The sequence below is a fragment of the Ambystoma mexicanum genome, chromosome 2p (assembly GCF_040938575.1).
Source record: "Ambystoma mexicanum isolate Mex_15411 chromosome 2p, UKY_AmexF1_1, whole genome shotgun sequence".
Lineage (NCBI taxonomy): Eukaryota > Metazoa > Chordata > Amphibia > Caudata > Ambystomatidae > Ambystoma > Ambystoma mexicanum.
The window spans coordinates 86,595,199-86,622,611 of record NC_090923.1 but is presented as its reverse complement, the minus strand read 5'-3'; the positions used below and the strand labels follow the sequence as shown (position 1 = coordinate 86,622,611).

The window sequence follows — 27,413 nt, the reverse complement described above, 5'->3', positions numbered from 1 at the left end:
CGCCATCATACCTAGCAAACGCATCGCTTTGCGCACCGTCACCTCACGACCTGCCACATATTGGGGGATCTGAAACAGCATGTTTTGGACCCTCTCGTTGGAGGGGAAGACGAGGCCGTCCTTTGTTCGAATTAGAGCCCCTAGGAATTGTTTGACTTGGCTGGGGTCTAAGCTGGACTTCTTCTCGTTGATGGAGAAGCCCAGTTGGAACAAAAGGTCTACAGTCTTTTGGGTGTTTGAGAAGCATGTCTCGTAAGAATCCCCTGTTATGAGCAGTCGTCGAGGTAAGGGTATACTGGGATGGATAACCTGCGCAGGTGGGCCGCTGCCACTGCCAGTACTTTCGTGAATACCCTTGGTGCAGATGCTATGCCGAAGGGTAGCACTCTGAACTGGTAGTGTTTGTCCTCTATCATGAACCTGAGGTATTTTCTGTGCGCTGGCAACATTAAAATATGAAAGTATGCATCTTTCATGTCTAGTGTTGTCATGTAATCTCCCTGTGATAGCAGTGGGATTACTTCCTGTAAGGTCACCATACGAAACTTCTGGGGTTTGACAAACTTGTTCGCTGATCGTACAAGGAAGTACACTGAATAAATACCTTCCATTACCTGAGATAGAGGCACGACCTTTATGGCTCCTTTTTCCAGCAGTTGATCCACTTCTTGGAGAAGGATGGCAAGGTGTTCTGATGTCATGCGGTGTCCCCTCGGGGGTCTGTATGTTGGGGAACTGTTGAACTCTATACAGTACCCAGCGGTCTGATGTTATTCCCTCCCATGCTGGAAGAAACCGGCGTTGCATGGGAGGGGACGCGAATCTTCGCCTCACTTGGTGGTGTTGTTGGCTTGGGAGCCTCTGGGGGTGGAACCCCGGCCTCTTCCCTTGCCACGACGTTGACCCCTTTGGTTGTACTGGCCGCTATTACTCTGGTAGTTGCTGGCAGAGTACTGTTGTTGTTGGTGGTTTTGTTGCTGGCGTTGTCCACGAAAAAAGCGCTCATTACCAAATCCCCACCTATTAGGGGGCTTAGAAATTTGGTCTAAGGTCTTTATAGTATCAAATTCTTTCTTCGCGTTCTCCAGGGCGTCATCCACTGCTCTCCCAAAGAGATTGGATTCCTCTATGGGTTTATTAATAAGGGATGCTTGTGTTTCCGCCTTAAATCTGGAATTGCGAAGCCAGACGTGACGCTTCAGTAAAATTCCTTGTACCAAAGTGCGGCCAGCTGTCATGATCTCTGCTTCCAAAAGATCAGGACTTGCCCGACTCCCTTGGAAGCAGACCCATAACCCCGGTTCAGAGTGCCAGCCAGTCCCAATTGGGACCTTTTGGACCCTGTCCTGGCGCCAGTGGCACCAGGCTCATAAAGATGCCCAGTCCCAGCGCTGGAAGCGCCGGGCTTATAATGCTTGGGTGGACTTCCCTGCAGCAGACCATGCTGCTTACTTACCTGCCAGTTGAACCCCTGATCCTCTTCTGTTTGGGACTACTTTTCCTGTTGGGTGGGACAGGAGCCACTCCCTAGGTTCAGAACACTGGAACTCTTCTGGAAAGCAGGAACTCTTTTCTTAGGCATGGCTGTGGAAGGAGACACCTAAGCACTACAGGAGGCTATTTAAACCACACCCGATGAATGAATCTTGCTTTGCGTTATTCTGCATTCTCTGCAGCAGAACGCTCATCGTGTCTTCTGCTTCTGATCCTGGGCCTAAGGGAACAAAGGCTTACCATCCTGGAATCCAGTCTTCAGCAGCACCTGTAAAGACAAAGAAAGAACAGGTTAGCACTACGGTCTTCAGTGGCAGCGCATCTCTTACCTGGTCCATCGGCTGTCACCAACGCCTTGCGCTGCATTCCGGCATCTGAAAGACAAAGGCTTACCTACTCTTCGCATGCTCCGGAGGTCTTCGCACTGCATTCCGGCATCTGAAAGACAAAAGCTTACCAGCTCTTCGCACGCTCCGGAGGCCTTCGGCGCTGCATCCCGCCTCTGAAAGACAAAAGAAGGTGCGTTTAAAGACATTGGGCAACTTTATTACTCACGTGCCATTACTCCTTCCCACGCCGAATCCAGTGGGTATTCCAGCACCCTTCAGCTTCTCTAAAGCTCCGAACTTGTACCTGCAAGATAAAAGGGACAGTTAGTGCGCATCGTGAAGCAGGCTACAAGCGCTTACTTACGTGCTTCCAGGCGCTTCTATTCCTCACGCGGGTTCGATCCTCAACTCTCATCAGCCCGCCATCCGCCATCGCCGGAACCTTGCAAAACAAGAGATATCATTACAAAAGACTTTTAAGACATTTGAAGTGCCCAGAACTTACCGTTCGTGCAGTTACGACGGACAGCAGTCCTCTGAGGTCAAGAGGCCTGCACCCTTATCCAGTGAAGAAACTGGTTACGGCACCCTGCCCCGAAGCAGATGGAGAGCAGGTTGATGTGGTTCTTGGCTGAGTGAGACCAGAGACCCTGAGCTGTGTGGTGGAGATGGTGAGCTCCCCACCCAGTCAGGCATGCATCTGTAGTCACCACTGCCTGTACTTCGGGATCGTAAAAGGGTTTTCCCCCTGCGAGATTCTCTCTTGTCCACCAGTGTAAGCTCTGTACGAGTGTTGGCGAAACGACCACTAGATCGTCCCACTGACCACTTGCCTGAGACCACTGTTTCGCCAACCATTCCTGCATGGGACGCATGCGCAGACGCGCGTGGGGGACCAGGTAAATGCATGACGCCATCATGCCCAGTAACCGCATTGCTTTGCGTACCGTTATTTGTTGACCTGACTGATAATGTGGAATTTGCAGTAGTATATTCCGATTTCTCTCTTCCGAAGGGAAGGTCAACCCTTTCTGAGTATCTAGGATAGCTCCTAGGAACTGTTTTGAGGTGCTTGGCACCAGACTTGACTTCTTCTCGTTGATAGAGAAGCCTAATTCGTGGAGGAGGTCGATCGTCCTCTGAATGTTTGACCTGCAAATTCCTGGGGTTTCCCCCGTTATGAGCCAGTCGTCCAGATAAGGGTATACAGGGATTGCCTCCCTGCGTAGGTGTGCAGCTGCCACCGCCAGTACCTTGGTGAATACCCTTGGTGCTGAAGCTATCCCGAAGGGCAGTACCTTGAATTGGTAGTGGCGACTGTCCACCTTGAAGCGCAAGTATTTTCTGTGCGCTGGGAGCATGGAAATATGAAAATAGGCATCTTTCATATCCAAGGTTGCCATGTAATCCCCCTTTTTTAGGAGGGGGATTACCTCTTGTAGCGTGGTCATACGGAATTTTTGGGGCTTGACATACTTGTTGGCAGGCCGCAAGTCCAATACTGGGCGCATTGTCAAATCTTTCTTTGGCACAAGGAAGTAAGTTGAATAGATACCCTTGTTTACCTGGTGTCCTGGGACGAGTTCTATCGCGTCCTTTTCTAGCAGAATGGCGATCTCCTCGAGAAGGATCTTCTGATGTTCTAAGGAGTGTATTCTTTGTCATGGAGGGTGGTTCCGGGGACGCTGCAGTAATTCTATACAATATCCTGCGGACACTGTTGACAGCACCCATCTGTCTGAGGTGATCCCTTCCCAAGCCTGGGTGAAGTTGGAAATGCGTCCCCCTACTGGGGTTGCGTGAGAAGGGACCCTGAACTGAGCGTCACTGCTTTGGCGGAGGCGTGCCACCTCCCTTGTTGGGGCTGCCTCTGCCTCTTCCACGACCTCTCTTGTTACCTTTACTGTAACTTTGGGTAGACTGCTGGTTGTTGTTCCATTGTGTACCCTGTCCTTGGGCATAGTTGCCTCTATGTGAATTTTGGCCGCGTGGGCGACGAAAATTATTGTTCCCCCTCTGGTTCGGGGGTTTGTTGGTAAGCTGGCCAAGGGATTTGAGAGTCTCGTACTCGTCCTTGGCATTTTTAAGTGCGTCTTCGACCGCTTTCCCAAACAATAGATCTGGTTCCACCGGCTTGTCTATTAATGACGCCTGTGTTTCTGTCTTGAACCCCGACTGCCGTAACCACGCATGTCTCTTGATAACAGTACCTTCTGCTATCACTCTTCCTGCGTTGTCTGCAGCGTCGAAAGTTGCTTTTAAAATGCAACCAGACACGGCTCTCCCTTCTGCCGAGATCCGAGCCAACTGGCCCTTAAACGGTTCAGGAGCAGAGGCTATGAGCGCCGCGACCTCTTCCCATTGATGGCAGTTGTAACTTGCCAACAGGGTGGTGGAGTTAGCAATCCTTGCTTGGTAGGGGGACGTTGAGGCTACCTTCCTGCCAAACCCGTACAGTCTTTTGCTCTCCTTGTCGGGAGGAGCTTCCGACGACGATAAGGGTGTCCCAGCCCTCTTCCGAGTGTTGGTAACCACTAGGGAGTCTGGTTTAAGATGACCTCTTATATAAAGAGGGTCAGACTGGGCTGCCCGAAAAAGTTTTTCGACTCTGGGGTTGACGGCTCTGGTGAGGTTAGGATTCACCAGGGATGGATCGATTCTACGTTGGATGGATTTAAGGATAGGGATGGTCTGAGCGACCGGCCTCCTCTCTCCCACCAACTCTTCTGCGAAGTCCCTTTCCTCCTGTACACCGTGGGTGTCGATGTGAAAATGTTCTGCTGCGCGAGCAAGAACTTCATTAAGGAGGGGTTGGTTATCAACTGGCGAGTCGGTAACTGGGGCTTCGCTCTCTACCGGGGAATCTACTCTGTAAATTTCCTCATCTTCTACCTCCTCCAGGTCCTCATCCTCCGCATAGTATTCAGACCCGGTTCGTTCCTCCATAATTGAAAACTCCTGGTCCCCTTCAGGGAAAGGTTGTCCTTGGTATCTGGGGTGTGGAGTAGAGTATGGAGTAGAGTAAGGCTGCACCTCGAAGGGGTCAGGTCTTTCGACCCGGGCCTTTTTACTTAGGGGGATAGGATCAGAGGAGCCTGAGGGTGTGGCCCCTTGAGGGTCATACGAAAGGAAATGTTCTGGGTTTTTGTCATAAAAATCCGCTAAGGAAGACATTCTTGACATGACCCTGTCTATGTCCTCACTGGACCATTCTTTGGAACAGGGTATGGCTTTAGTAGGCAACTTAGAGGACTTATCAAGGTTACCCTTGCTGGATGTTGCTGTCCCAGTAGATTTATGTTTATCTGTCTGCTTGGGGTGGAAGGATGGTCTTACAGGAGTGGAAGGCTGAGCTTTCCGCTGTTTCCCTCCCTCCCCGTGCGTGGAAAAATGTTTTCCCTGCCCCTTAGAGGCCCCAGAGACTTTCGACGCCTGGCGCCGAGGGTCGGGAGAGGTATTCTATTTGGAGCGTGGGGCCTCGCTGGTGTTAACTGCGCTCTCGGTCTCTTGGAGCGCGCCCTGGGGGTGGAAGTCGTCTTCGTCTTCTGACGATGGAACTTCCGTTAATCTAGGGAGCGAGGCACTCTTGGCAAGAGTGGATGATTGCCTTGCGTCATGAGGCGATCTCGATCGAGAGCGCCCAGAGGACACCGAGTCGGACCGTTCTATCCGTGCCTCTTTCCGAGAAGTCGACGTCGTCGAGGTTCGGTTGGACTTAGTGTGCTTAGTGTGTGTAGGTGTAGCGCTTGCGTCGCCGGGGGTCTTCCCCATAGCCGCCCTGCCGGACAACCTTCCGAGGTCGGGGACCTGCGCTCGGCAGTCTTTCGACGCCGTAATGCCCTCGCCGTCCGAAAGTACGGCGTCGCTGCCATCGCTGAAGGCGCCCTCCGCTGCCATGGCTGCCTGCCTGGCGTGGTGGGCCCAACGCTTTGTCGAACGGTCCTTAAGTGTTTTAGGTTTAAACCTACTACACGCTCTGCAGTTCGCTTCGGGGTGGTCCCTCGGCAAGAAGAGATTGCACGTGGCGTGCCTGTCGACCCAAGGGTATTTGCGATTGCACTTGGGGCAGAATTGGAAAGGGGTACCCTCCATACGCACCTTGAGGCAGCAGGCTGATAAGTGTAGGAAATATATATATGTACCTATATACCAAGAGTGAAGAGTATGTACCACCCCCCACTCTCCCTACTTGCAGGGCCGAGGCCAGCGGCCTACTAGGCCCGGGCCGAGGCCAGCGGCCTTCCGAGGCCCAGATCCGTCGTGCAGCAGCCGACGGTCGATGTCTTCTCCAGCCGTCGTCGAGAACGATGGTCGACGTTGGGGTGGGGAAGGATGTCAATAAATAATTTTAAATTGCAATATAATAGCAAAAGTATGGCTAAGGCCAGGGGACTCCGCAAGATGCTTCCGACCAGTATGGCGGAAAAAAACAATCTGAGGATCCTAGACGCGTGAGGGATCTTGGGTACAGTGGACGTCACACTAGGGATAGTATTACTGGCACGCCTGTGTCGACGCCCATTTTCGAGTTTCGAAAAACAAACTGTAATACTCCGCAGCTTCCACTAGATGTCGGCCTATGCACAGCATGTGATCTAAGCAGATTCCACAAGCCTCAGAAATATATATATATGACAATGCATTACTTACCGTAAAAGCATTTCTGATGGTTGTATCTGCTTAGATTCACATGCTGTGCATAGGTCCGACATCCAGTGGTCACTGCGGAGTATTGCATTTTATTTTTCGTAGTCGAAAAGGGGACGTCGACAAGGTGTGTCTGTAACACTATCCCTATAGTGACGTGCGCTGTACCCACAATCACTCACGCGTCGAGGTCCCTCTGTTTGTATTTTTTCTGCCCTGAGGGAGCCTTCTAGACGCGAGTGAGTACAGAAAAGAGAGAGAGATGTAGAAGATGTCTATGTTCCTTCCATCCGAGTGGGGAGGAAGGGTGGGCGCATGTGAATCTAAGCAGATACAACCATCAGAAATGCTTTTACGGTAAGTAATGCATTGGCTTCTGATGTTTGTTAATCTGCTTAGAATCACATGCTGTGCATAGACTAGCGAGCAGTACCCGGAGTTGGCGGTGGGTTATGAGAAGGAACAGTAGAGAAAAGATATCTCAATACTGCCTGTCCCACCTGGGAGTCAGATCTAGAGTGTGCATCTAGACAGTAGTGTTTTGTAAAGGTGTGCACAGAACTCCAGGTTGCCGCTTTGCAGATGGACTCAAGGGGAACATTTGCAATGAACGCTATGGAAGCCCCCGTGCCTCGAGTGGAATGTGCTTTTGGCTTGAAGGGTAGTTCTCTCTTAGCAAGAGTGGAACAGAGAGTGATGCATTGAACAATCCATCTAGATATAGTGGACTTTGAGACTGCATCTCCTCTTCCTGCTGCCACCGAGACAAAGAACTGATTAGTCTTTCTCAGTGGTCTGGTTCTTTCCATGTAGAACATGACAGCTCTGCGTACATCTAGTGTATGAAGACTTTTTTCTCCCAAGCTGGAAGGGTTTTGAAAGAACGTTGGTAGTTCTATTGACTGGTTTACATGAAATTTTGAGATGAATTTCGGTGCAAACCTTGGGTGTGTGCGTAGAACCACCTTATCCTTGTGAACTGTTACGAAGGGGTCTAGAACAGAAAGAGCCTGTAGTTCACTTACTCTCCTAATGGAGGTGATAGCTATTAGGAAAGCAGTCTTAAGAGTGAGGTCCTTAAGAGTTGGTTTGTGCATGGGTTCAAAGGGAGGGCCCATGAGTCTAGAAAGTACCACATTTAAGTCCCATCTGGGAGCTGGGTTAGCTATCGGAGGGTGTATTCTCTTTACCCCCTCCATAAATGCTTTGATAACTGGTATCTTCCACCACGACACTAAGTTGGGAAGTGGTGTATGCAGAAAGTGCCGCTAGGTGGACTTTAATGGAATTGAACACTAGACCTGAATCCAGTAAATGGGTGAGGTAGAGAACAATGTTTGTGGGAGAGCAGTCAACCGGGTTGATGCTCTTACCTCTGCACCAGATGACAAATCTTTTACACTGGCTAGAATAGCAGTGGCGAGTATTAGGTTTTCTGGCTTCCCTGAGGATGTCCATACATCTCTGCGGGAGTTGTAGATGTCCAAATTCTATGATCTCAGGAGCCAGGCTACTAAGTTCATGGTCTGAGGGCATGGATGCAGTGTCCTGCCCTTGTCCTGTGACAGCATGTTGTACGGGCAGGGAAGTCTCACTGGGGGAGATAGGGACATCTCCGTCAAGTGAGCGAACCATGGCTGCCGGGCCCACATTGGGGCCACTAGTATCATGGTAACCTGTTCCTGGTGCATCTTGTGCACCACCTTGTTGAGGAGGGGTGTCGGGGGAAAGGCGTAAACAAATTTCCCTGACCATTGAATCGACAGACCGTTCCCCTTGGACTGGTTTTGGGGGTAACTGGAGGCGTAACTTTGGCATTGTGAGTTCTCCAGTGTTGCGAACAGGTCTATTTCCGGGAATCCCCATTGCGTGAAGACGTCTAAGACGATGTCTTCGTGCAATTGCCATTCGTACTCTTCGGGCAGGGGGAAGTCTCTGCTGAGTTCGTCTGCTAGCAGATTGAGTTCCCCTGGTACGTGTTGTGACAGTAGGAACATGTGTTTGAGAGCCCACTTCCATATATTCTGGGACAGCTTGGACAGTCCTGGAGAGTGGGTTCCCCCCTGCTTGTTGAGGTAGTACATGGCTGTGGTGCTGTCTGTAAGGACCATCACTGTCTTCCCTTGAAGTTGTTCCTGGAAGGCTTTTAGTGCTTTAAACACCGCTAGTAGCTCCAGAAGGTTTATATGCTTGGATGCTACGTTCAGAGTCCAGACTCCGTGAGCAGTCTGATGGGATAGGTGAGCCCCCCATCCTGTGAGGGATGCGTCCGTGGTTAGAGTGGCCTCCACTGCGGGTGTGGCAAAGGGTTTCCCTATTATCAGGTTTTCCTTTGTCCACCACCGTAGCGAGAGAACCAAGGCCTGCGAGACCACCACTAGATCGTCCCATTGTCCACTGGCCTGACACCACTGGCTGTTGAGCCACTCTTGCATTGGGCGCAGGCGCAGGCATGCGTGAGGTACCAAATGAATACACAACGCCATCATACCTAGCAAACGCATCGCTTTGCGCACCGTCACCTCACGACCTGCCACATATTGGGGGATCTGAAACAGCATGTTTTGGACCCTCTCGTTGGAGGGGAAGACGAGGCCGTCCTTTGTTCGAATTAGAGCCCCTAGGAATTGTTTGACTTGGCTGGGGTCTAAGCTGGACTTCTTCTCGTTGATGGAGAAGCCCAGTTGGAACAAAAGGTCTACAGTCTTTTGGGTGTTTGAGAAGCATGTCTCGTAAGAATCCCCTGTTATGAGCAGTCGTCGAGGTAAGGGTATACTGGGATGGATAACCTGCGCAGGTGGGCCGCTGCCACTGCCAGTACTTTCGTGAATACCCTTGGTGCAGATGCTATGCCGAAGGGTAGCACTCTGAACTGGTAGTGTTTGTCCTCTATCATGAACCTGAGGTATTTTCTGTGCGCTGGCAACATTAAAATATGAAAGTATGCATCTTTCATGTCTAGTGTTGTCATGTAATCTCCCTGTGATAGCAGTGGGATTACTTCCTGTAAGGTCACCATACGAAACTTCTGGGGTTTGACAAACTTGTTCGCTGATCGTACAAGGAAGTACACTGAATAAATACCTTCCATTACCTGAGATAGAGGCACGACCTTTATGGCTCCTTTTTCCAGCAGTTGATCCACTTCTTGGAGAAGGATGGCAAGGTGTTCTGATGTCATGCGGTGTCCCCTCGGGGGTCTGTATGTTGGGGAACTGTTGAACTCTATACAGTACCCAGCGGTCTGATGTTATTCCCTCCCATGCTGGAAGAAACCGGCGTTGCATGGGAGGGGACGCGAATCTTCGCCTCACTTGGTGGTGTTGTTGGCTTGGGAGCCTCTGGGGGTGGAACCCCGGCCTCTTCCCTTGCCACGACGTTGACCCCTTTGGTTGTACTGGCCGCTATTACTCTGGTAGTTGCTGGCAGAGTACTGTTGTTGTTGGTGGTTTTGTTGCTGGCGTTGTCCACGAAAAAAGCGCTCATTACCAAATCCCCACCTATTAGGGGGCTTAGAAATTTGGTCTAAGGTCTTTATAGTATCAAATTCTTTCTTCGCGTTCTCCAGGGCGTCATCCACTGCTCTCCCAAAGAGATTGGATTCCTCTATGGGTTTATTAATAAGGGATGCTTGTGTTTCCGCCTTAAATCTGGAATTGCGAAGCCAGACGTGACGCTTCAGTAAAATTCCTTGTACCAAAGTGCGGCCAGCTGTCATGATCTCTGCTTCCAAAAGATCAGGACTTGCCCGACTCCCTTGGAAGCAGACCCATAACCCCGGTTCAGAGTGCCAGCCAGTCCCAATTGGGACCTTTTGGACCCTGTCCTGGCGCCAGTGGCACCAGGCTCATAAAGATGCCCAGTCCCAGCGCTGGAAGCGCCGGGCTTATAATGCTTGGGTGGACTTCCCTGCAGCAGACCATGCTGCTTACTTACCTGCCAGTTGAACCCCTGATCCTCTTCTGTTTGGGACTACTTTTCCTGTTGGGTGGGACAGGAGCCACTCCCTAGGTTCAGAACACTGGAACTCTTCTGGAAAGCAGGAACTCTTTTCTTAGGCATGGCTGTGGAAGGAGACACCTAAGCACTACAGGAGGCTATTTAAACCACACCCGATGAATGAATCTTGCTTTGCGTTATTCTGCATTCTCTGCAGCAGAACGCTCATCGTGTCTTCTGCTTCTGATCCTGGGCCTAAGGGAACAAAGGCTTACCATCCTGGAATCCAGTCTTCAGCAGCACCTGTAAAGACAAAGAAAGAACAGGTTAGCACTACGGTCTTCAGTGGCAGCGCATCTCTTACCTGGTCCATCGGCTGTCACCAACGCCTTGCGCTGCATTCCGGCATCTGAAAGACAAAGGCTTACCTACTCTTCGCATGCTCCGGAGGTCTTCGCACTGCATTCCGGCATCTGAAAGACAAAAGCTTACCAGCTCTTCGCACGCTCCGGAGGCCTTCGGCGCTGCATCCCGCCTCTGAAAGACAAAAGAAGGTGCGTTTAAAGACATTGGGCAACTTTATTACTCACGTGCCATTACTCCTTCCCACGCCGAATCCAGTGGGTATTCCAGCACCCTTCAGCTTCTCTAAAGCTCCGAACTTGTACCTGCAAGATAAAAGGGACAGTTAGTGCGCATCGTGAAGCAGGCTACAAGCGCTTACTTACGTGCTTCCAGGCGCTTCTATTCCTCACGCGGGTTCGATCCTCAACTCTCATCAGCCCGCCATCCGCCATCGCCGGAACCTTGCAAAACAAGAGATATCATTACAAAAGACTTTTAAGACATTTGAAGTGCCCAGAACTTACCGTTCGTGCAGTTACGACGGACAGCAGTCCTCTGAGGTCAAGAGGCCTGCACCCTTATCCAGTGAAGAAACTGGTTACGGCACCCTGCCCCGAAGCAGATGGAGAGCTTGGCGTTCACTTACCTAAGGTGAGGGTGTTAACCTTTGGGGTTCTACAGGAGAAGAGAAAGGGAAGAGGAGAGAGGCACCCAATAACCCCAGTTCATTAATCCCATATTTTCAGACATCTTACTCTTCGAGTCAGACATACAGTGCACAGAGGTCCAGCCCAAAGAGCCAACCGTGTGTTACACATCACCTTTGAAGATACGGCATTCACCCAGTCAAGACCGGCGCCTCTGCGGGAATCAGGTGAGCGTTACACCAGCCGTCTCTGCTGCATCGAGGGTATTCTTGACGATGCTTTGATTGACCAGAGAGCCCTCGTTAACTGTAGCCAGTAAACGAGTCCTTAGGGGTTCGGGAGCTTCTTCAATGTCCTGTCTGAGCTTAGCCCATTGAGCATCGGCGTAGCTTGCCAATAGGGTATTATTATTGGCGATTCTTGTAGAGAATGCTGCAGAGGTGGCAATGCTCTTGGCTAGGGCATACAGCTTCTTCCCCTCTTTATCTGGGGGCGCCTCGCTAGTAGATAGTGGGACTCCTGCCCTTTTCCTGGTGTTGGTCACGACCAGGGAGTCTGGGATTGAGTGACCCTTAATATATAATGGGTCTGATTGAGAGAGAGAGAACAGTTTCTCAATCCTCGGATTGACCCCTCTCACCAATGCAGGAGTGGAAAGAGAAGGTGTAATGCGTCTCTTAAATGAGGCGAGGATAGGTATGACCTGGCTAGTGGGGGTTTTTTTCTTTGATAATCCTCTCCACAAAATCGGTGTCTGGGGTGACGTCTCCAGTTTCGATTTCGAAATGTGCTGCTGCCTTCTTCAGCAGTGCATTGAAGGTGGGTTGATCATCGACAGGCGAAGGGTTCCTGACTGGTGTAGTTTCAGTAGACCTGATGACTATACTGCTACTGCCTGTCTCAGTCGACCTAGCCGGTGACTGCCATGGATTTTGGTCGCCCTCGCCTGTGTCTTCCTGGAATCCTTCCTCACATAGGTTAGTTTCCTCGTGAAAACCTTCCTCTTCTTGTTGGTCCTCAACATAGGTGAACTCATCTTCCTCTTGGAAGAAGGTGTCTTCCTCAGTGGGATTGTAAGAGTTTATGTCCTCTTGTATAGGGCTATAAAACTTCTGGTATTTAGCCCTTGGACTCTCAAGGGGTGCCTCCCTTGGTCTCTTGGGTGCCATCTCTTCTGGGATGGACATGAACCTATCTAGTTTGTCCATAGAGGACTGGAACCTTTCAAAGGTCCACTGAGGTCGGCCAGGACGGTCTGGGAAAGAAAAGGGGGTTTCTTCCTCCTGTAATTGTCTGGTTCTGTCCCATAACGTCGAAGAAAGAGAGCCTTCGCCTTCTAGGTAGCCTTCTTGCTGGCTAGGGCCTGCCGACGGCGTCGGGAACTGACCTGATCTGTTTTCCGGCGCCTTCGGCGTATCTTTAGCCTTGTGCGCGGTTTTCGGCGTTTCACTGGCCGTACGTCTTTGGCCGTCCTTAGATGCTATGCGCGCGAGGCTTTCGGCGATCATTCTCTCTTCCGAGGGATCGGTCGCCGTCGCGCTATGGCGCGTCGAACCTTTGCTCGTCGAGTCATTGGTCGTCGAGTCCTTGTTGGCAATGTGAGCACTCTTGCGATGCGTGTCGCCGGAAATTTTGGTGTTAGCGCCCTTATTTTTAGAGTGCCCAGTCGCCTGTCGCGGAAGCGGTGGCGGGGAGGGCTGCCGACCCTTACTGTCGGTGGAAGACGTCGGTGGGCCCGACGTCCCCGTTGGCGCTAAGGCTGTCTTCGTCTTCGACGAATGTGTGCCTGGGGGTATGTGCTTTGATGTTTTTCTGTGTGTGTCCTTGTCGCCGGGGTGTTCATCCCCATAAGCTGGGCGTGAGCCGGGCTTGTCGGGGCCGGGAACGGACGAGGAGCGCGAGCGCTCCTTTGAGAGGTCTACAGCCTCCGTTACGGGGGCCGTGTAGTCACTGTCCTCATCACACTCGACTGCGGCGGCGGGCGAGGAGTCAGGCCTAGACATGGGGTAGGCCGCCCACCTTTTGACCCTGCGGTCCTTTAGAGTTTTGGGCTTTAGTAATTTACAGGCCGCAGAGCCGTCCTCCTGGTGATCGAGGGGTAAGCAACGGTTGCACCGTTTATGCTTATCCTTCCAGGTATATTTACCCTTGCAAAGCAGGCAAAACCTAAATGGCGTCCTCTCCATAGCTGAGGCTAATAGGTGTGACTACGACCTCGAAAGAGAGGGAGGGGAAAGAGAAAGGCATTCTTAAAGAAAAGAAAGACCACAAAGCCCCACTCTCCCTATTGTGTATGGCCGGCGAGGCGAGGCCACGTGTTCGGCAGCGCCGAAGGATCTCCTCCGCTCGTCCTTCGGTCGAAGATCTTGCTCGGCGGAGAAACGGCTCTGCGCCGAGGGAGGGATTTATCGTTATTAATATTAATAACCAACGACCAAAGGTGGAAGAAACTATTTGGCAATGTCTCTCGAGGAGCTCCGCATAAAGGCGACCAGTAGCTGGGCGGAAAAAACCAATCTGAGGGACCTCGACGCGTGAGGGATTGTGGGTACAACGCACGTCACTATAAGGATAGTGTTACAGACACGCCTTGTCGACGTCCCCTTTTCGACTACGAAAAACAAAATGCAATACTCCGCAGTGACCACTGGATGTCGGACCTATGCACAGCATGTGATTCTAAGCAGATTAACAAACATCAGAAATATATATATAATATTTGTTTCAAAGAGCAGCTTTGCAATAAGGAAGACTGTGCCAGGCTTCCCATTTCCCAGCTGTGCAACCCCCCCACGCCAAACCTGCTTGGGCTCCCTTCTCCCCCCTCCTCTCTTTCCTCCCTGCACCCTCTATGGTGCTCTCTGTCTCACCCATATTCTCCAATTGCTTTTCTATTGACTATTGCATCCCTTTCACAAAGTCTGTCAGGAAGAAGCTCAAAAGGAACATCCTGTTCTCCAATCCAGGCCTCCCCATCGATGTCTACACCAGTGCTTCCTCCAGACAGACCCTTACCGACATCCTCTTTGTTGTTCCCTCTCCAGGCCTATGGACCCTCCAATATGATCTCGGTTCTCTACTTTTTTCTCTTCTCCCATTAATGGTGGCACCCAGTGGGAGGCCCTCCTAGCCCCCTTCAACTCCTCTAAGACCATCATTAAAGTCTACTTGAATGTACAAGGCCCACTGGCCCAATCTCCTATTCGACAGATGTTTCCTGCACCTTATCAACTTTTTTTCCTCTCCTGCTATCACTTCTTTCCCCTCTCTGGCTCCTCCGCCACCTCCTTCCTCAACCACCTCTCTGGAACTGCCTGCTGATTCTCTGGTCACCCTGTTGCCTCCTTCGCCTGCAGTCGCTTCTCCAAGCAACAAGTTGGTGGTAGATCTTTCTTCGGCTGGGGCCTCCCTTTGGAACAGCCTTCCCACCTCATTGAAATTTGAGGAGAACCATCTCCAGTTCTGGAAGCACCTCAAAACCTTCCTCTTTGCTTCTGCCTTCTCTCCTCCTCTCCCCTGCTGAACTTCTGGATGAAACTGAAACTGCACTGGTTACCTGGCTACCCTCTGATCCCGGGCCCAGGTCCCCTCCCCCACCAGTTGCACACCTGCACTGCCTCCCTGGCAACCCCCGCACTTGGACTGTTTTCTGTATGCCTACAGTCCCCTACCAGCACTTGACACCTGATGTCTGCACTTACCCTTGCACTTGCCACCAGCTGGCCGTACTTTTAGTTATTGCTTTTATTTATTCTATTTATCCCATGTACTGCACTGTCCCCTCCCCTTTCCCCCCCCCGCACTGTTCCCCTTTCCCTGCACTTGCGATTTGAATGACACCTGGCCTAGTATGATCGTTGTCTCCATCTTCCCTCTGTTCCACCTCCCTTGTCTCGTCGCGCCTTGAAACACTTGTGTATAGGTGCGTTATTAATGCCATATCATATCTTCTTTCGCCACCCCTCTGGTACCCACAGCTGCTTCTCTGACCATCCTGTTGCCTCCTTCCTCTGCCAACCGTCTGGCACTCTTCTTCCTCTCTGACTACCCTGCATTCTCTTGCTTCCTCTGGCACCTCGAACACTTCCGCAGGGCGTACTGCTGGCCTGTACCCATTCACAGAAGTCCTTCAAAAGTGGAAATATGCTCCACATTGCTACTCTCAACACTCTCAGCTGTCAAACATTCCTCGGAACATCTGCAGTTTCCTGGAACAGCTTGATTTGGATGTACTCTCTCACTGAGACTTGGTTCACAGCCAGCCAGTTTTGATACTCCTCTTCCTGATGGCTACAAGATCCTCTCAGAACCTAGAACCAACTGTCCCAGTGGGGGTGTAGCCTTGATTTTCCCGGATCTCTGCTTCTATTATTCCACTGCAGGACTCCTCCTCCTCCTCCTCCTCCTCCTCCCCCTCCTTTGAATGCCTGGTGTGCAGGCTCTCCATCTCTCCTGGCCTCTCTCTCACAAGGGCCACCATCTACAAGCCACGTGGCCAGGGCGCCTTCTTCCTCTGAGTGGGCTGACCTCTCCTCCTCCCTCCTTGCCTCTACCTCTCAACTTCTGATCCTCGGAGACCTGAACATCCACCTCAATGCTACTAGCTCTTCTTCGGGACTCTTGCAACATCTGCAAACTCTCCTTCCCTCTGGCCCGACTCACTCTGCAGGGCACCCTGGATTTTCTGATCTCCTCCGTCCACCCCTTCGCCAACCCTCTCACCACACCTCTCTTGGAGTGACCACTTTCTCCTTTCCTCCCACAACTCTATCCCTCAGGTTAAGTCGACTCCAGCACTGCCACCCATCTTCTCGGTCATTCAACCCATGAAGCGTGTGTCAGCTGAGGCATTCACCGGCATTTTCTCTCCTCCTCCTGCACCTTTGGCTGACCCGCACCCGGACACAGCCATCTCTGACCTTCATCTCTCTAACACTCTGAATGGCCTTCCCCTTGTCATGAGGACCCGCTTAAAGCCCAAATCCAAGTGCAACTCTTGGTACGACTCAGACCTCGCCACTCTTAAACGCAGTGTAGAGCGGCCGAGAGGAAGTTGAGGGCATCAGGCGCACCCCCTGACAAACTGGCCTGCCGCCTGTTCCAAAGGCAATACAGACTGTCCGCTCTAAGAAGACAGCCTACATCCAACCCCACGTCTCTGTGGCATCTAACAACTCGGCTGAACTTTTCAAAATCTGCAAGGAGCTGGCCAATCTTGCTGCAGTCTACCTCTCCTGTTCCCTCTTAGGCCTTCTGCACGGCCTTGCCCTTTCATTTCACCACTAAAACTCATGACATCCTGGCCACGCTCTACATCCTCCGTCACTACCACTTCTGACCGGTCAGTGGCCGCCTCTCCTCCTTTCCCTTGTTCTCCCCTGACAGTGTTTCTAGACAAGTCCATCTATGAAAGTCTTGTCAAAGCGGGTTCTCCCCTGCTCATCCAGAACCACATCAACACCCTTGCTCCAGCCTTGGCCGATTTCTGCTATCACTCCTTTTTCACTGGAACCTTCCCTTCAAGCACTCCCTTGTGCACCTTCTTTAGCAGCCCTCTGCAGATCCTTCCTCTCCGACTAACTATCGTTGATCTCCATCACTCCTTTCCTGGGCAATCTCCTGGGAAAGCAGGCCATCTCCCAACTTAATCTCTACTCTAATCTTCCTTCTGTCCTCATTCTCCTCGATCTATACTCTGCTTTTGATATGGACAACCATGCCATCCTGCTCAATCACCTCCATGATAACCTGGGTATCGCTGATGAGGCTCCGGTTTGGCTGACCTACTTTCCCACTGACCGACCTTCTCAGGTACAACTGGGGTCTTAACTCTTCTATCTTTCTCCACTTGTGGTGTTCCCAGGGGTCCAACTTTTCTCCCTGGCTTTTCAACCACTACCTGGCAACTCTTGCCCAGCGCATTGCTACTTTGTTCCAATTTTTCAGTGCTATGCAGAGGACGCCCAGCATTCTTTCAGGCTCTCCTCAGCCACCTCTGCTCCTTCGCTCATATCAGACTGTCTGGCCGCAATTCAGGAATGGTGTGCCGGCAATGATCTCTGCCTCAATGCCAGTAAGACCAAGATCCTCTACATCAGTACACCTGCTCCCTCCTTTATGCTCTCTCTCTGGCTTTCCACTCTGGGCCCTCTTCCTGCTCCCTCATGTGAGGCTTAGAACCTTGGTGCCACCTTCGACTCCACCCTCCCCTTCTCTCCTCACATTGCTCTAAGTCAAACTATCAGCTGCACCTCAGAGTTATTCTTCCTTTTCTCACTTTCCCCCAGAAGCCCACTGTGTCCAGCGCTCTGGTCCTCTCTAGGCTGGACTACTGCAACAGCCTCTTTCTACATCTGCCTGCCTCTACCATACAACTTATCCAGGACAGAACTGCAAGACTTGCCCCTGGCCTCAAGCCCAGGGATCGTATCTCTCCAGCTCTGAAATCTCTCCACTGACTCCCTGTGGCTGCAAGGATCAAGTTCAAGACCCTTTGCATCGTCCACAAGGTTTCTGGGGCCTGGGACAGCACTCCCACCAACTTTCTCTTCCTAAACATCTTCCTTCTCGAGCTCTCCGCTCATCCACCTCCAACTCTGAGGGTCAGCCACTTCTCCAAGCAAGAGAGGGGGATTAGGGGGAGCGGAAGATCCCTCTCCTTGGCTGGGGACTCGCCCTGGAACAGCCTCCCTGCCTCTCTCAAACTTGACCAGAACCATCTCCGGTTCTGGAAGCAACTCAAGACCTTCCTTTTCACTTTCACTTTCTCGCTTCCTCTCCCCCCTGCTGATGGTTCCGACTGCTCCGCGCACTGGTCACCTGGCTACCCTCTGAACTCTGGCCCAGGCTCCTGCATGTCCAGTTGCCCTCTCACTGCCTCCGGGCTCCCCCTACACTTAAGGGTCTGTACCTGCAACCTTACAGTCCCTTCTCTCTGCGCGTATGAGCTACCTGCTGGCTGCACTTATGGAGTTACCTGCACTCCTCCACCCCACCCCTTTCCCCCTGACACAAGGCCTAGTAAGATCATTGTTTTGTCCTCCCTTTGTTTCCCCCTCCTGGTCTTGTCGCACTTAGAAACACTTGTGTGCAGGCGTGTCATAAATGTCATATAGATAAGGTTTCAATATTGGGCTGCTTTCAACTGCAGATAAGTTTTGCCGAGGGTGCCTGTATACACCCACACTCATGCCATACCCACCCACCGACCCCAGCCCATTACATATGCTGGTTGGGTTTTGTTTAGGCTCCTGCTCCCCCCTTTCTATTTCCCTTGGCCCCCTCATCCCCATCTTAAGGACCTCAAAGTGTATGTTTTTTTGGTCAGGCATAAATAAAGCTTTGGAAAAGAAAATGTTGAATGCACATGTGCCAGGTTTGTCATTGCTTTACTGTGAGAAGAATGTGTGCCAACGCCTGGTAAACTTTAATTGTAAAAACTTACGAGTGTAGGCCATGCACACCTCCTTCCACCTGTGCAGACATGGTTCTCTTTTCAAATTTGAGTTCTCCAGAATACATCATTGCTCTGAGGACAGAAAAGAATTGATCATTTCAAGAATGGAATGGTCTTCAAAATAATGACATACAAAAAGCATCCAGAGAGGACAAAGCATACATATGCTAAAAAGTTCTGAATATGCATTCAATATTTTGTGCAAACTAGGAATTATCCACAGAAATATACAGCACACCTGTCAAGCTGCCCTGGAAGCAGATGTTTTTTGTAATATCGGTTTTCTTTAACTCCATAATTTAACTATTAAGCATTGTGGGTACTTGTAGACTTTAACAAGTCTTTCATGCACTATAAAATATAACCAAATATGGTTAATGCAAATTTTCAAGCTCAATTCCAACTACATATTGCCCAATGACGAAATAGCATTAACAATGTCACTGGCCAGGAATTGTGTACATTTTGCCCTAACCATCAAATAAAAGAACCAAACATGGCAAGTTACGGTCAACAGGTCAATTGCTCCCATTGTACAGAGCATGTGTGCATATTCTACACCAAATACTCCTTCCACAGAATTGTTTTGGTTTGGGACCATATAGGCAGTAGTAAAATGTGAATGAAGTGAAGCAGGCCGCAGACCTCTCAGTTATCCAAAGCACAGGTGTGACTAATCGACAATCATCCGGAAATCAATAGAAAAGCAGCAATATGAAGTAGCAGTTTACCAGATCATCTCAGATATTGTAAAATCTATTGGCAGTCTGAGGCATAGCTGGTGGAGTCACAGTCCATTAAAGAATACTTGGTAACTTGGCATTTAGCCACCTGTTCTCCCTATGCTTTGGTGCCAAGTTCCTTATCTTCGGAAGGAACAAGTTACTTACCTGTAACTGTTCTCCAGCATGGGTCTGGCATGGATTCAAATGCTCATGAATATTCTCTGTCAGGCTGGGAATCCTTGGTAAAGAGAAAAACAGTTGTTTCTGAACTGTCTTTCTCCTAACAACCAATCACTGGTCTCTGGGTCATACTGCCCCCCAGCCAATGACTGCCCTCTACCTAAGCCTCTCCTCTGGCAGCCATCTTCAGATTTGGTAGCACATAAAGCGGCAGTAGGACCAAGAGAAGAGCAGAAGAGGTGTGCGGGAGGGTTCGCATGTGAATCCATACCAGACCCATGCTGGAGAACAACAGTTACAGGTAAGTAACTTGTTCCTTTTCTAGCATGTGGTCTGGCATGGATTCACATGCTCATGAATATAGAATACATAGCAGTACACATGCACAACCACAGGAGGTGGCAAGGCTCTAAATTAAGCATCTTACCTCCTCACCACGCACAACTTTAAGCGAACAGTTTGGGCAGCACTACTTGGCCGACTCTGGACTCCTTCCTGGAATCCCGGCCGACGCAGTTGAATTTCGTGTAGGTGTGCGTGGACCTCCACGTAGCAGCCCTGCAGATGTCCAGCAGAGGCACACCAGACTGGAACGCCGTAGTCGCAGCGATTGCTCTGGTCAAATGGGCTCTCAGACGGCCAGGCAATGGTCGGTTTGCCAACCTTTGACAATGGGTGATGCAGCCTGAGAGCCTTGTAGAGGGCCTTCCCTTGGTTCACAGGGCCAAAGTTCACAGATAGCTGTGATGTCTTCCGAAAACACTTTGTGCGGTCCACGTAGAACTTCAGCACTCTAGCCACATCCAGCAAGTGCAAAGTCCTCTCAGCCGGCGATGAAGGCAACGGGAAGAAAACTGGTAACACCAAGGGCTCGTTGAGATGGAAGTCCGACGGCAACTTGGGCATGAAGGAAAGGTGCGTCCACGGCACCACCCTTGTCTCGTGGAATGTCTAGGACAGTGGTTTACAAGAGGGGCTGAATCTCTCCCACACGTCGTGCGGAGGTGATGGCCCCAAGAAACACCATCTTCCACGATACAAACCTAAACTTTAGTGGCGCCGAATGCATAGGTTCGAACGGGGGACCCATGAGCGTAGTCCGCACCACATTGAGTTCACACGCCGGGGCCAGAGAATTCACCGGCGGCAACAAACGGAAAAGTCCTTTAATGAATTCCTTAACCAGGTGGTGCGCCACAATGACGACCGCCCCAGAGTTCTGGTGTAGCGGGAAATAGCCGCCAGATGAACCTTGATGGAAGCATGGGCCAACCCTGCTTTGGCCAGCGACGGCAAATACGGCAGCACCTGCGGTGACGTAATCCGTAGAGGGTCGAGCTTCTGTGCACGGCACCAGACGGCGAATCTCTTCCATTTATGGCCGTAGCATTTTAGTGTCGACGAAGCCCTGGCCTTGGCAAGCACCTCCTTGCAGTCCGCCGGAAGATCGTATCCGCCAAACTCTAGCGCTGCAGGAGCCAGGCCTGCAAGTTCAGCGACCCTGGGTCGTGGAGCAGAATCGCACCTCCTTCCCTGGCAAGAAGATCTGGGTCTGCCGAAAGCTTGATTGGAGGGGACGCTGACATGCCCAGAAGGTCCGGATACCATATCTGCCTCGGCCACGCCGATGCGACGAGGATCATCCTGCACCGGGACCATCTGAGTTGACTGATGAATCGCAGAAGCAACGGGGGAAACGCATACAGGAACAGGCCGTCCCAGGGGAAGGAGAATGCATCCCCATGCTCCCTGGTTGGTGAAACCTGCTGGTGAACCTCCGGCACTTGGTGTTCGTCGCAAACAGGTCGATCTGAGGATCGACCCATTGTCGAAACAGTAGGTCCACCTGATCCTGCCAAAGCTCCCACTCGTGGCAAGAGCGCAGCTCCCCGCTGGGTGAGTCAGTGACCGTGTTCTTCACTCCTGCCAGATGAAAGGAAACCAGGAACATCCTCTGGGCGACGGCCTAATGCCATAGATCCTGCGCTTCCTTGGAGAGAGCCGGGGATCTGGTGCCCCCCCCCTGCTTCCAAATGTAGAACATCGTGGTGGTGTGGTCAGTGAAAACCTGCACCACTTTTCCCTTGAGGGATGGAAGGAATGATTTGAGGGCCCAAAACACGGCCCAGAGCTCGAGGACGTTTATGTGCAACGACTTCTCCTCCGGCAGCCACAGGCCTCTTGCGTGGAGATTTCCAGTGGGCGTGCCCATTCCCTCCAGGGAGGCGTCCGTCGTCACCGTCTCTTGATGTGCTGGGGTCTGAAAGTCTGGGCCCGCCGGTAGATGAGCGCGGACGCCCCACCACCGAATCGCTCGAAGGAATGTCTCGTTGAGGGCGTTCTTGTCCTCGAAGCTGCTTGACACTTGGATCCAACGGGTGAACTCCTGCAGTTGCCGCATCCGCAGCCTGCACAGCGGAACGAGGTAGATGCATGACAACATGTCGAGCAGGGACTTGATGGACCTCACCCTGGAAACTTCCATGGTCAACAACAGTTGTACCTTGCCCAGGATGTCTTTATCCTGTCCTCTGACGGCAAAGCCAGGCGCGAGCGTGACAGTGTCGAGCCTAGGCCCCAGAAATGGAGTGTCCTGCGATGGCACCAAGCAGGACTTTGCATTGTTTATCAAGAACCCCAGTTCTGTGAGCAGGCGGACGTTCCTTGCTGTGCGCTCGACAGCGAGTTCCCTTGACTTCGCCCAGATGAGCCAATCATCTAGATACAGGTAGACGTGGACCTCCTGCAGACGCAGCAGCACTGCCACCGGAGCCAGGCACTTGGTGTAGACCTTTGGCGCCCACTTCAGGCCGAAGGGAAGGGCCTTGAATTGATAGTGCTGCCTCTGGACTACAAAGTGTAGAAACATTCGATGCCCCTTGTGGATGGGGATGTGAAAATAAGCATCCTCCTTGTCCCAGCACATGCTGAAGGGTGACCATCCAAAACTTCTGGGAGTTGATGAATTTGTTGAGGCGGCAGAGATCCAGGATGGGCCGCCAACCGCTGGTCTTCTTCCTGACGAGGAAGTACCACAAATACACTCCGGAGCATCTTCGGGACAAGCTCTATCGCACCCCTTTTAAGCATCGTCCCAACTTCTAGAAGCAGTTGAGGGACGTGATTTTCTTGCCTGTCCACCGGTGGAACGCAGGGACACTTCCTTTGGAAGTCCAGGGTGTGTCCGCAGGCCAGGACATCCAGCACCCAACAGTCGGTGGAGATGGACCACCATACGCTGACAAAGTTCGCCAGCCAGCTTCACATCGGGGTGCTCGCGTGGGGGCCCGTCGTCACAGCCGGTTCAGTCCTGCTTCTTCGCGGACGACACTATCCGGGAGCCTTGGCGAAGATCTCCTCCGGCTTTGCTGCAGCCCCTGTAGGCTTCCTCAGCAGAGGAAAGGGATGGTTGACGGTACAATGAGAAGTTGCCACCAAATCCTTTGGAGGCACTATGGGACTTGCCTGTGGAGGTCTGAAAGGACGCCCGTCGCTGTTGGAGAGTGCCCAAAGCACGAGCCGTCTCGTTATCTGCCTTGATGGCTTGCAGAGATTCGTCCACCGTCTTGCCGAACAAGTTGTCCCCGTCTTAGGGCATGTCCAATACCCCTGTCTGGATGTCCTGATGGAAGTTGTGGTCTCCAGCCAACCGCGCCGAAGGCTAACGCTGTTGCCCATCTCGTGGAAGCGGTGTCGGCAATGTCCGTGGCCACCGTGATGGTCCGATGCCACCTCACCTTCCTGTAGGATTTCAAGGGCCTCCGCCCTCTTGCCGTCCTGAAGGGAGTCCAGAAGAGGGGCAATTTTAAACCAAAGCTCCCTGTCGTAGCGGGCCACGATGGCAAGAGCCACCTTAATGGTCATTGCCGCAGATGAGATGATCCTTCATCCCATGGCGTCTAGCTTCTTACCCTCGCCTTCCGGTGGTGAAGTGGACATCGTTGCTGCTGACCCTGTAGATTTCTTCCTGGCCGCCGCCGAGACCACTGAGTCCGGGGACGGCTGAGATCTGAGACACTGCAGAGTCCGACACCCTCTATTTCTTCTCGTACCGGTCTCTTTGCCGGGGCAGAGGACGGGTTCTTCAGGAGGCACAGTCCTTCGTCCCAGATGTCGTCCAACAGCTGGATCGAGAGCACAGTCTTCCTCTTGGCCTCTCAGCGCTGATAAAGGAACCCCTCTTTCAGTTCCTCAGGGTTAAGTTGAAATAGCTCTGAGGCCCTAGAGATCATGGCATGGAAGGAGCCAATCTCGTCGGGTGGAGAAGCCCTGGGCCTCCGCCTACCGGCGACAGGAGGTCCGTTCCGTCGTCACCGCCGTCATCGTCGTCTGTACCCGGCGTCGCCATCTCCGACTCAGTCTTGTCCCTCGGTGGAGGGGATGGAGGTGAAGGATGGTTGGGCGGGGGTGGATGGACTCCTCTCCGCTTAGGTGAGGGTCCCCTAATTGTCCAGGCGCCGCTGGATCGCCCGTCGACAGCACGGGCATCCTTGTCCTCTTCTTCGAGCACAGTGTGTGCAGAGCTTGTAGGATGTCTGCCGACATGTCCGTCGGTGATGGCAGCGGTTGCGACGGGAGCGCCGGCAGTGGCGTGGTGTCCTCCGGTTACTCAACGCCCTACCGCTCCTCGTCTGTTCCCTCGTCTCTTTCCACGTCTTCCTTCTCGGGGTCCTTCCCGTATGACCTGGCCCCGACGAACTTCTTGTCAAGCACTGTCTTCAGGCCAGAGAGCACCTCCTCGGAGGAGATATCCGAGTCCGGCAGGACTACCGTTCCCCCTCCACCCCTCTCCCTTCTCGGCGAGGGGCGACTGCTTCGGGGAGATCGGCATCGCCTTCACGGGAGTCTTTGCAATTGGCAGGAAAGGGGATTCCCTCCAAGTGGGCAGGGACACTCATCTTGGGGGTTGTCTCCACTAGGCCCGCATCTGCGACCTTCACCAGGGACGCCACTACTCCCTCAATAGATGCCTTAGCCTGGTGGAGCTGGGCCTTAACGACTTTGGGCGCATCTGTGGCCTTCACCGTGAGGGGAGGGTCAACGCCTCGCTCTCCCTTGGCTTTCTCCGTCGTCGACTGAGTCTTCTCCATAAGCTTACCCGGGTGGTCCGACTACCTTTTCTTCACCAAGCCGGAGCGTTGGCTCGTGGTTGACTGTGTCAGCGATGCTACGCCCGGCCTGGCTGCCGCGGAGCCAATACCAACAGCGCTCCCGGTGCCCGCAGACTCATGGTGCTTTGCCTTATGTTGGTCCCCCGTCGCCGGAGCACCCTCAAAGGTCTTAGAAGAGCGCTCAGATTTTCTCTTGGGAGAAGCATGCTGCCGGGGCTCACCCGCCGCCGGGGTCTTCGTCTGCAGCCACTCGGCGAGCTGCTTGTGACGATCCTTCAAGGTGCATGGCACCATGTCCTTGCAGAACGCACAGGCCTCCTCCACGTGTGCGCTGTCCGAATGAAGACAATGAAGACGATAAAGGCACAGGAAGTGCCCATTGTCCAGGAAGATATTCCGCAGCCCACATCCTGGGCAGATCCTGAACAGAGGTGTTGAGTCTTCTTTATCCTCGGCCATGTCCACGCAGTGGAGGCCTCCAAGAATTTTCTGGAATCCTCCAGTTAGTGAAATTGACGTAAAATCGCCCTTGAGGGGCGTAGAAAGTTCCAAAAAACGGGTCCCTGTTAGTCGGATGATGGATCGATGGAGCGTGAGGCTCGATCGCCAAAAATGAGAGCAAAACATTTAGAAAAATCGCAAAACGCAGTAAAAGCTCGAGAGCTATAGCACAAGGACTCCCGACACTTGAACATGCAGTAGAAATCTGAAGAGGGAGGGGCTTAGGTAGATGGCAGTCATTGGCTGGGGGCAGTATGACCCAGAGACCAGTGATTGGTTGTTAGGAGGAAGACAATTTAGAAACAAAACTCAAACTGATTCTTTACCAAGGATTCCCAGCCTAACGACGGGGAATATTCATGAGCATGTGAATCCATGCAAGACCGCATGCTGGTCGTTATTACTAACGGATTAGGGCTGCCAATGATTGCCCATCTTGGATATAGCCTCCAGCACAGCTAATCTTCAGAAAGCTTTATCTGCCACCAGGGGATGCAATGAGACTCCACTATGTCTGCTCTGCATCACGGACTCAGGACTCATTAAGCATACATGATTTAGCCAGCTGCGCCCCATGACCTCAGTTCTACCTTTTTCAGCAGCTAAATGAGGACAGAATGATGCTAACAAACACTAGACAAAAAACACAGAGGGCGATCAGAAATATGTGGGACGAAAAACAAATACATCAGAAGATTATTACCAAAAGTAATTTATCCTAATTGATTCCTTCCCATCACAGATCTCTCATCTTCGATAGACTCCCAGGTTCTTTATTGCTTTAAAGGAGGGAGAAGAGCAAGAACCATCACCTAAACCCACAAAGCTTTGCAGTACTGTCTGTCCATAGGATGCACCCTAACCCGACATAGTGCAGGAAATCATGTTTGGTAAGGAAGCGCATGTGGTTGACAGGCAGATATTGTAAGCAGAACACTCTGTGGCTGCCAGGCCTCTAATTGGTCCGAGACTCTCTGGGACCCCCTTGCCAGCCAGATCATACATTTAGAAAGGAAAAGAAAAATCTGGAATGCGTCTTTGGACAAAGTACTGAACATCTGATCCCCAGCTAAATTGACAAACTTGCTAGACCTTCCATAGGTTTCACCTAAGAAACATAGTAGCCGAGATGCCTTTTGAGATCCAGATGGTGAAACGGCTACACCGTAACTGGATGAGACAGATGGAAGAAGGCAAATTCATCATTTGTCCGACACAGCCTTATGCAGACTGGTCCCACTCTCAATGTAACCGTTTTTTAATGCGAGTGCCAAAAACGTACACAACCATTAATGGATTCTTTGTATTTCTTTATTGCGGCATGTACGAGACTTTATATAGGCCCTCCTTCAGCTCGAATAACAGCAGCTCAAATAGTGCTCTCAACCTTACAGCGTGGCTTGGAACGTAGAACTCAGATCATCAGTTCAATTATAGACATGTAACGGTGCCAGGAAAGGCTCAGTGCATGCACCACTTGAACAATAACAATCACAAATAACTTTGAACACAAACACCTTGGGAGAGTTGTGGACCACATGTAACAGATAAATGATCTTTTCTAAAGAAAAGTGTTGTGGTCTTATCAGGGTTTAACCGATAGCTGGAGATCCAACACAAGTCAAACAGAAGTGGCAACCATCAGGAAAATCACTTTAAGGCAAGTGGTCTCACAGAAAACGAATGTAAAGACTCAAACTGAGCTGCCATGTGACGGTTCAGAACCAAATTGGTGTGGGATGGACGAGGAAAGATTTGAACAGTTATTCAACAGACCATTCAAAAACGGCATACCAGGTAGAATAGGGTAGGGCAAGCCCTGTACAGGGCTCCTCTTAAATACTGAAATGGTACCCAAATATCAACAATCACAACTTTGAGGCCCTGCTGAACCAACTAAAGTACAAGAACAAAAAAAAGAAGGTATATGTAAGGCAGAACAGGGGATCCAGCGTCTTATGCGACAAATGAAAACTCCCCCCACCCACATGCGCACGTCCTGGACCTCATTGGACTTATCCCACACCATTCACTTTAAC

General features: G+C 51.6%; 1 protein-coding gene across 4 annotated transcripts in view; it reads right to left on the bottom strand.

The window, feature by feature from the left end:
• The window catches only part of IMPDH2 (inosine monophosphate dehydrogenase 2), a 603,389-nt gene that overhangs the window by 40,936 nt on the left and 535,040 nt on the right, over positions 1–27,413 (bottom strand). For all 4 annotated transcript variants that reach the window (XM_069643304.1, XM_069643305.1, XM_069643307.1 and 1 more), the window contains one exon: positions 18,846–18,929. In XM_069643304.1, coding sequence (XP_069499405.1) covers positions 18,846–18,929 — 84 coding nt within the window. The remainder of the gene's footprint in view (positions 1–18,845; positions 18,930–27,413) is intronic.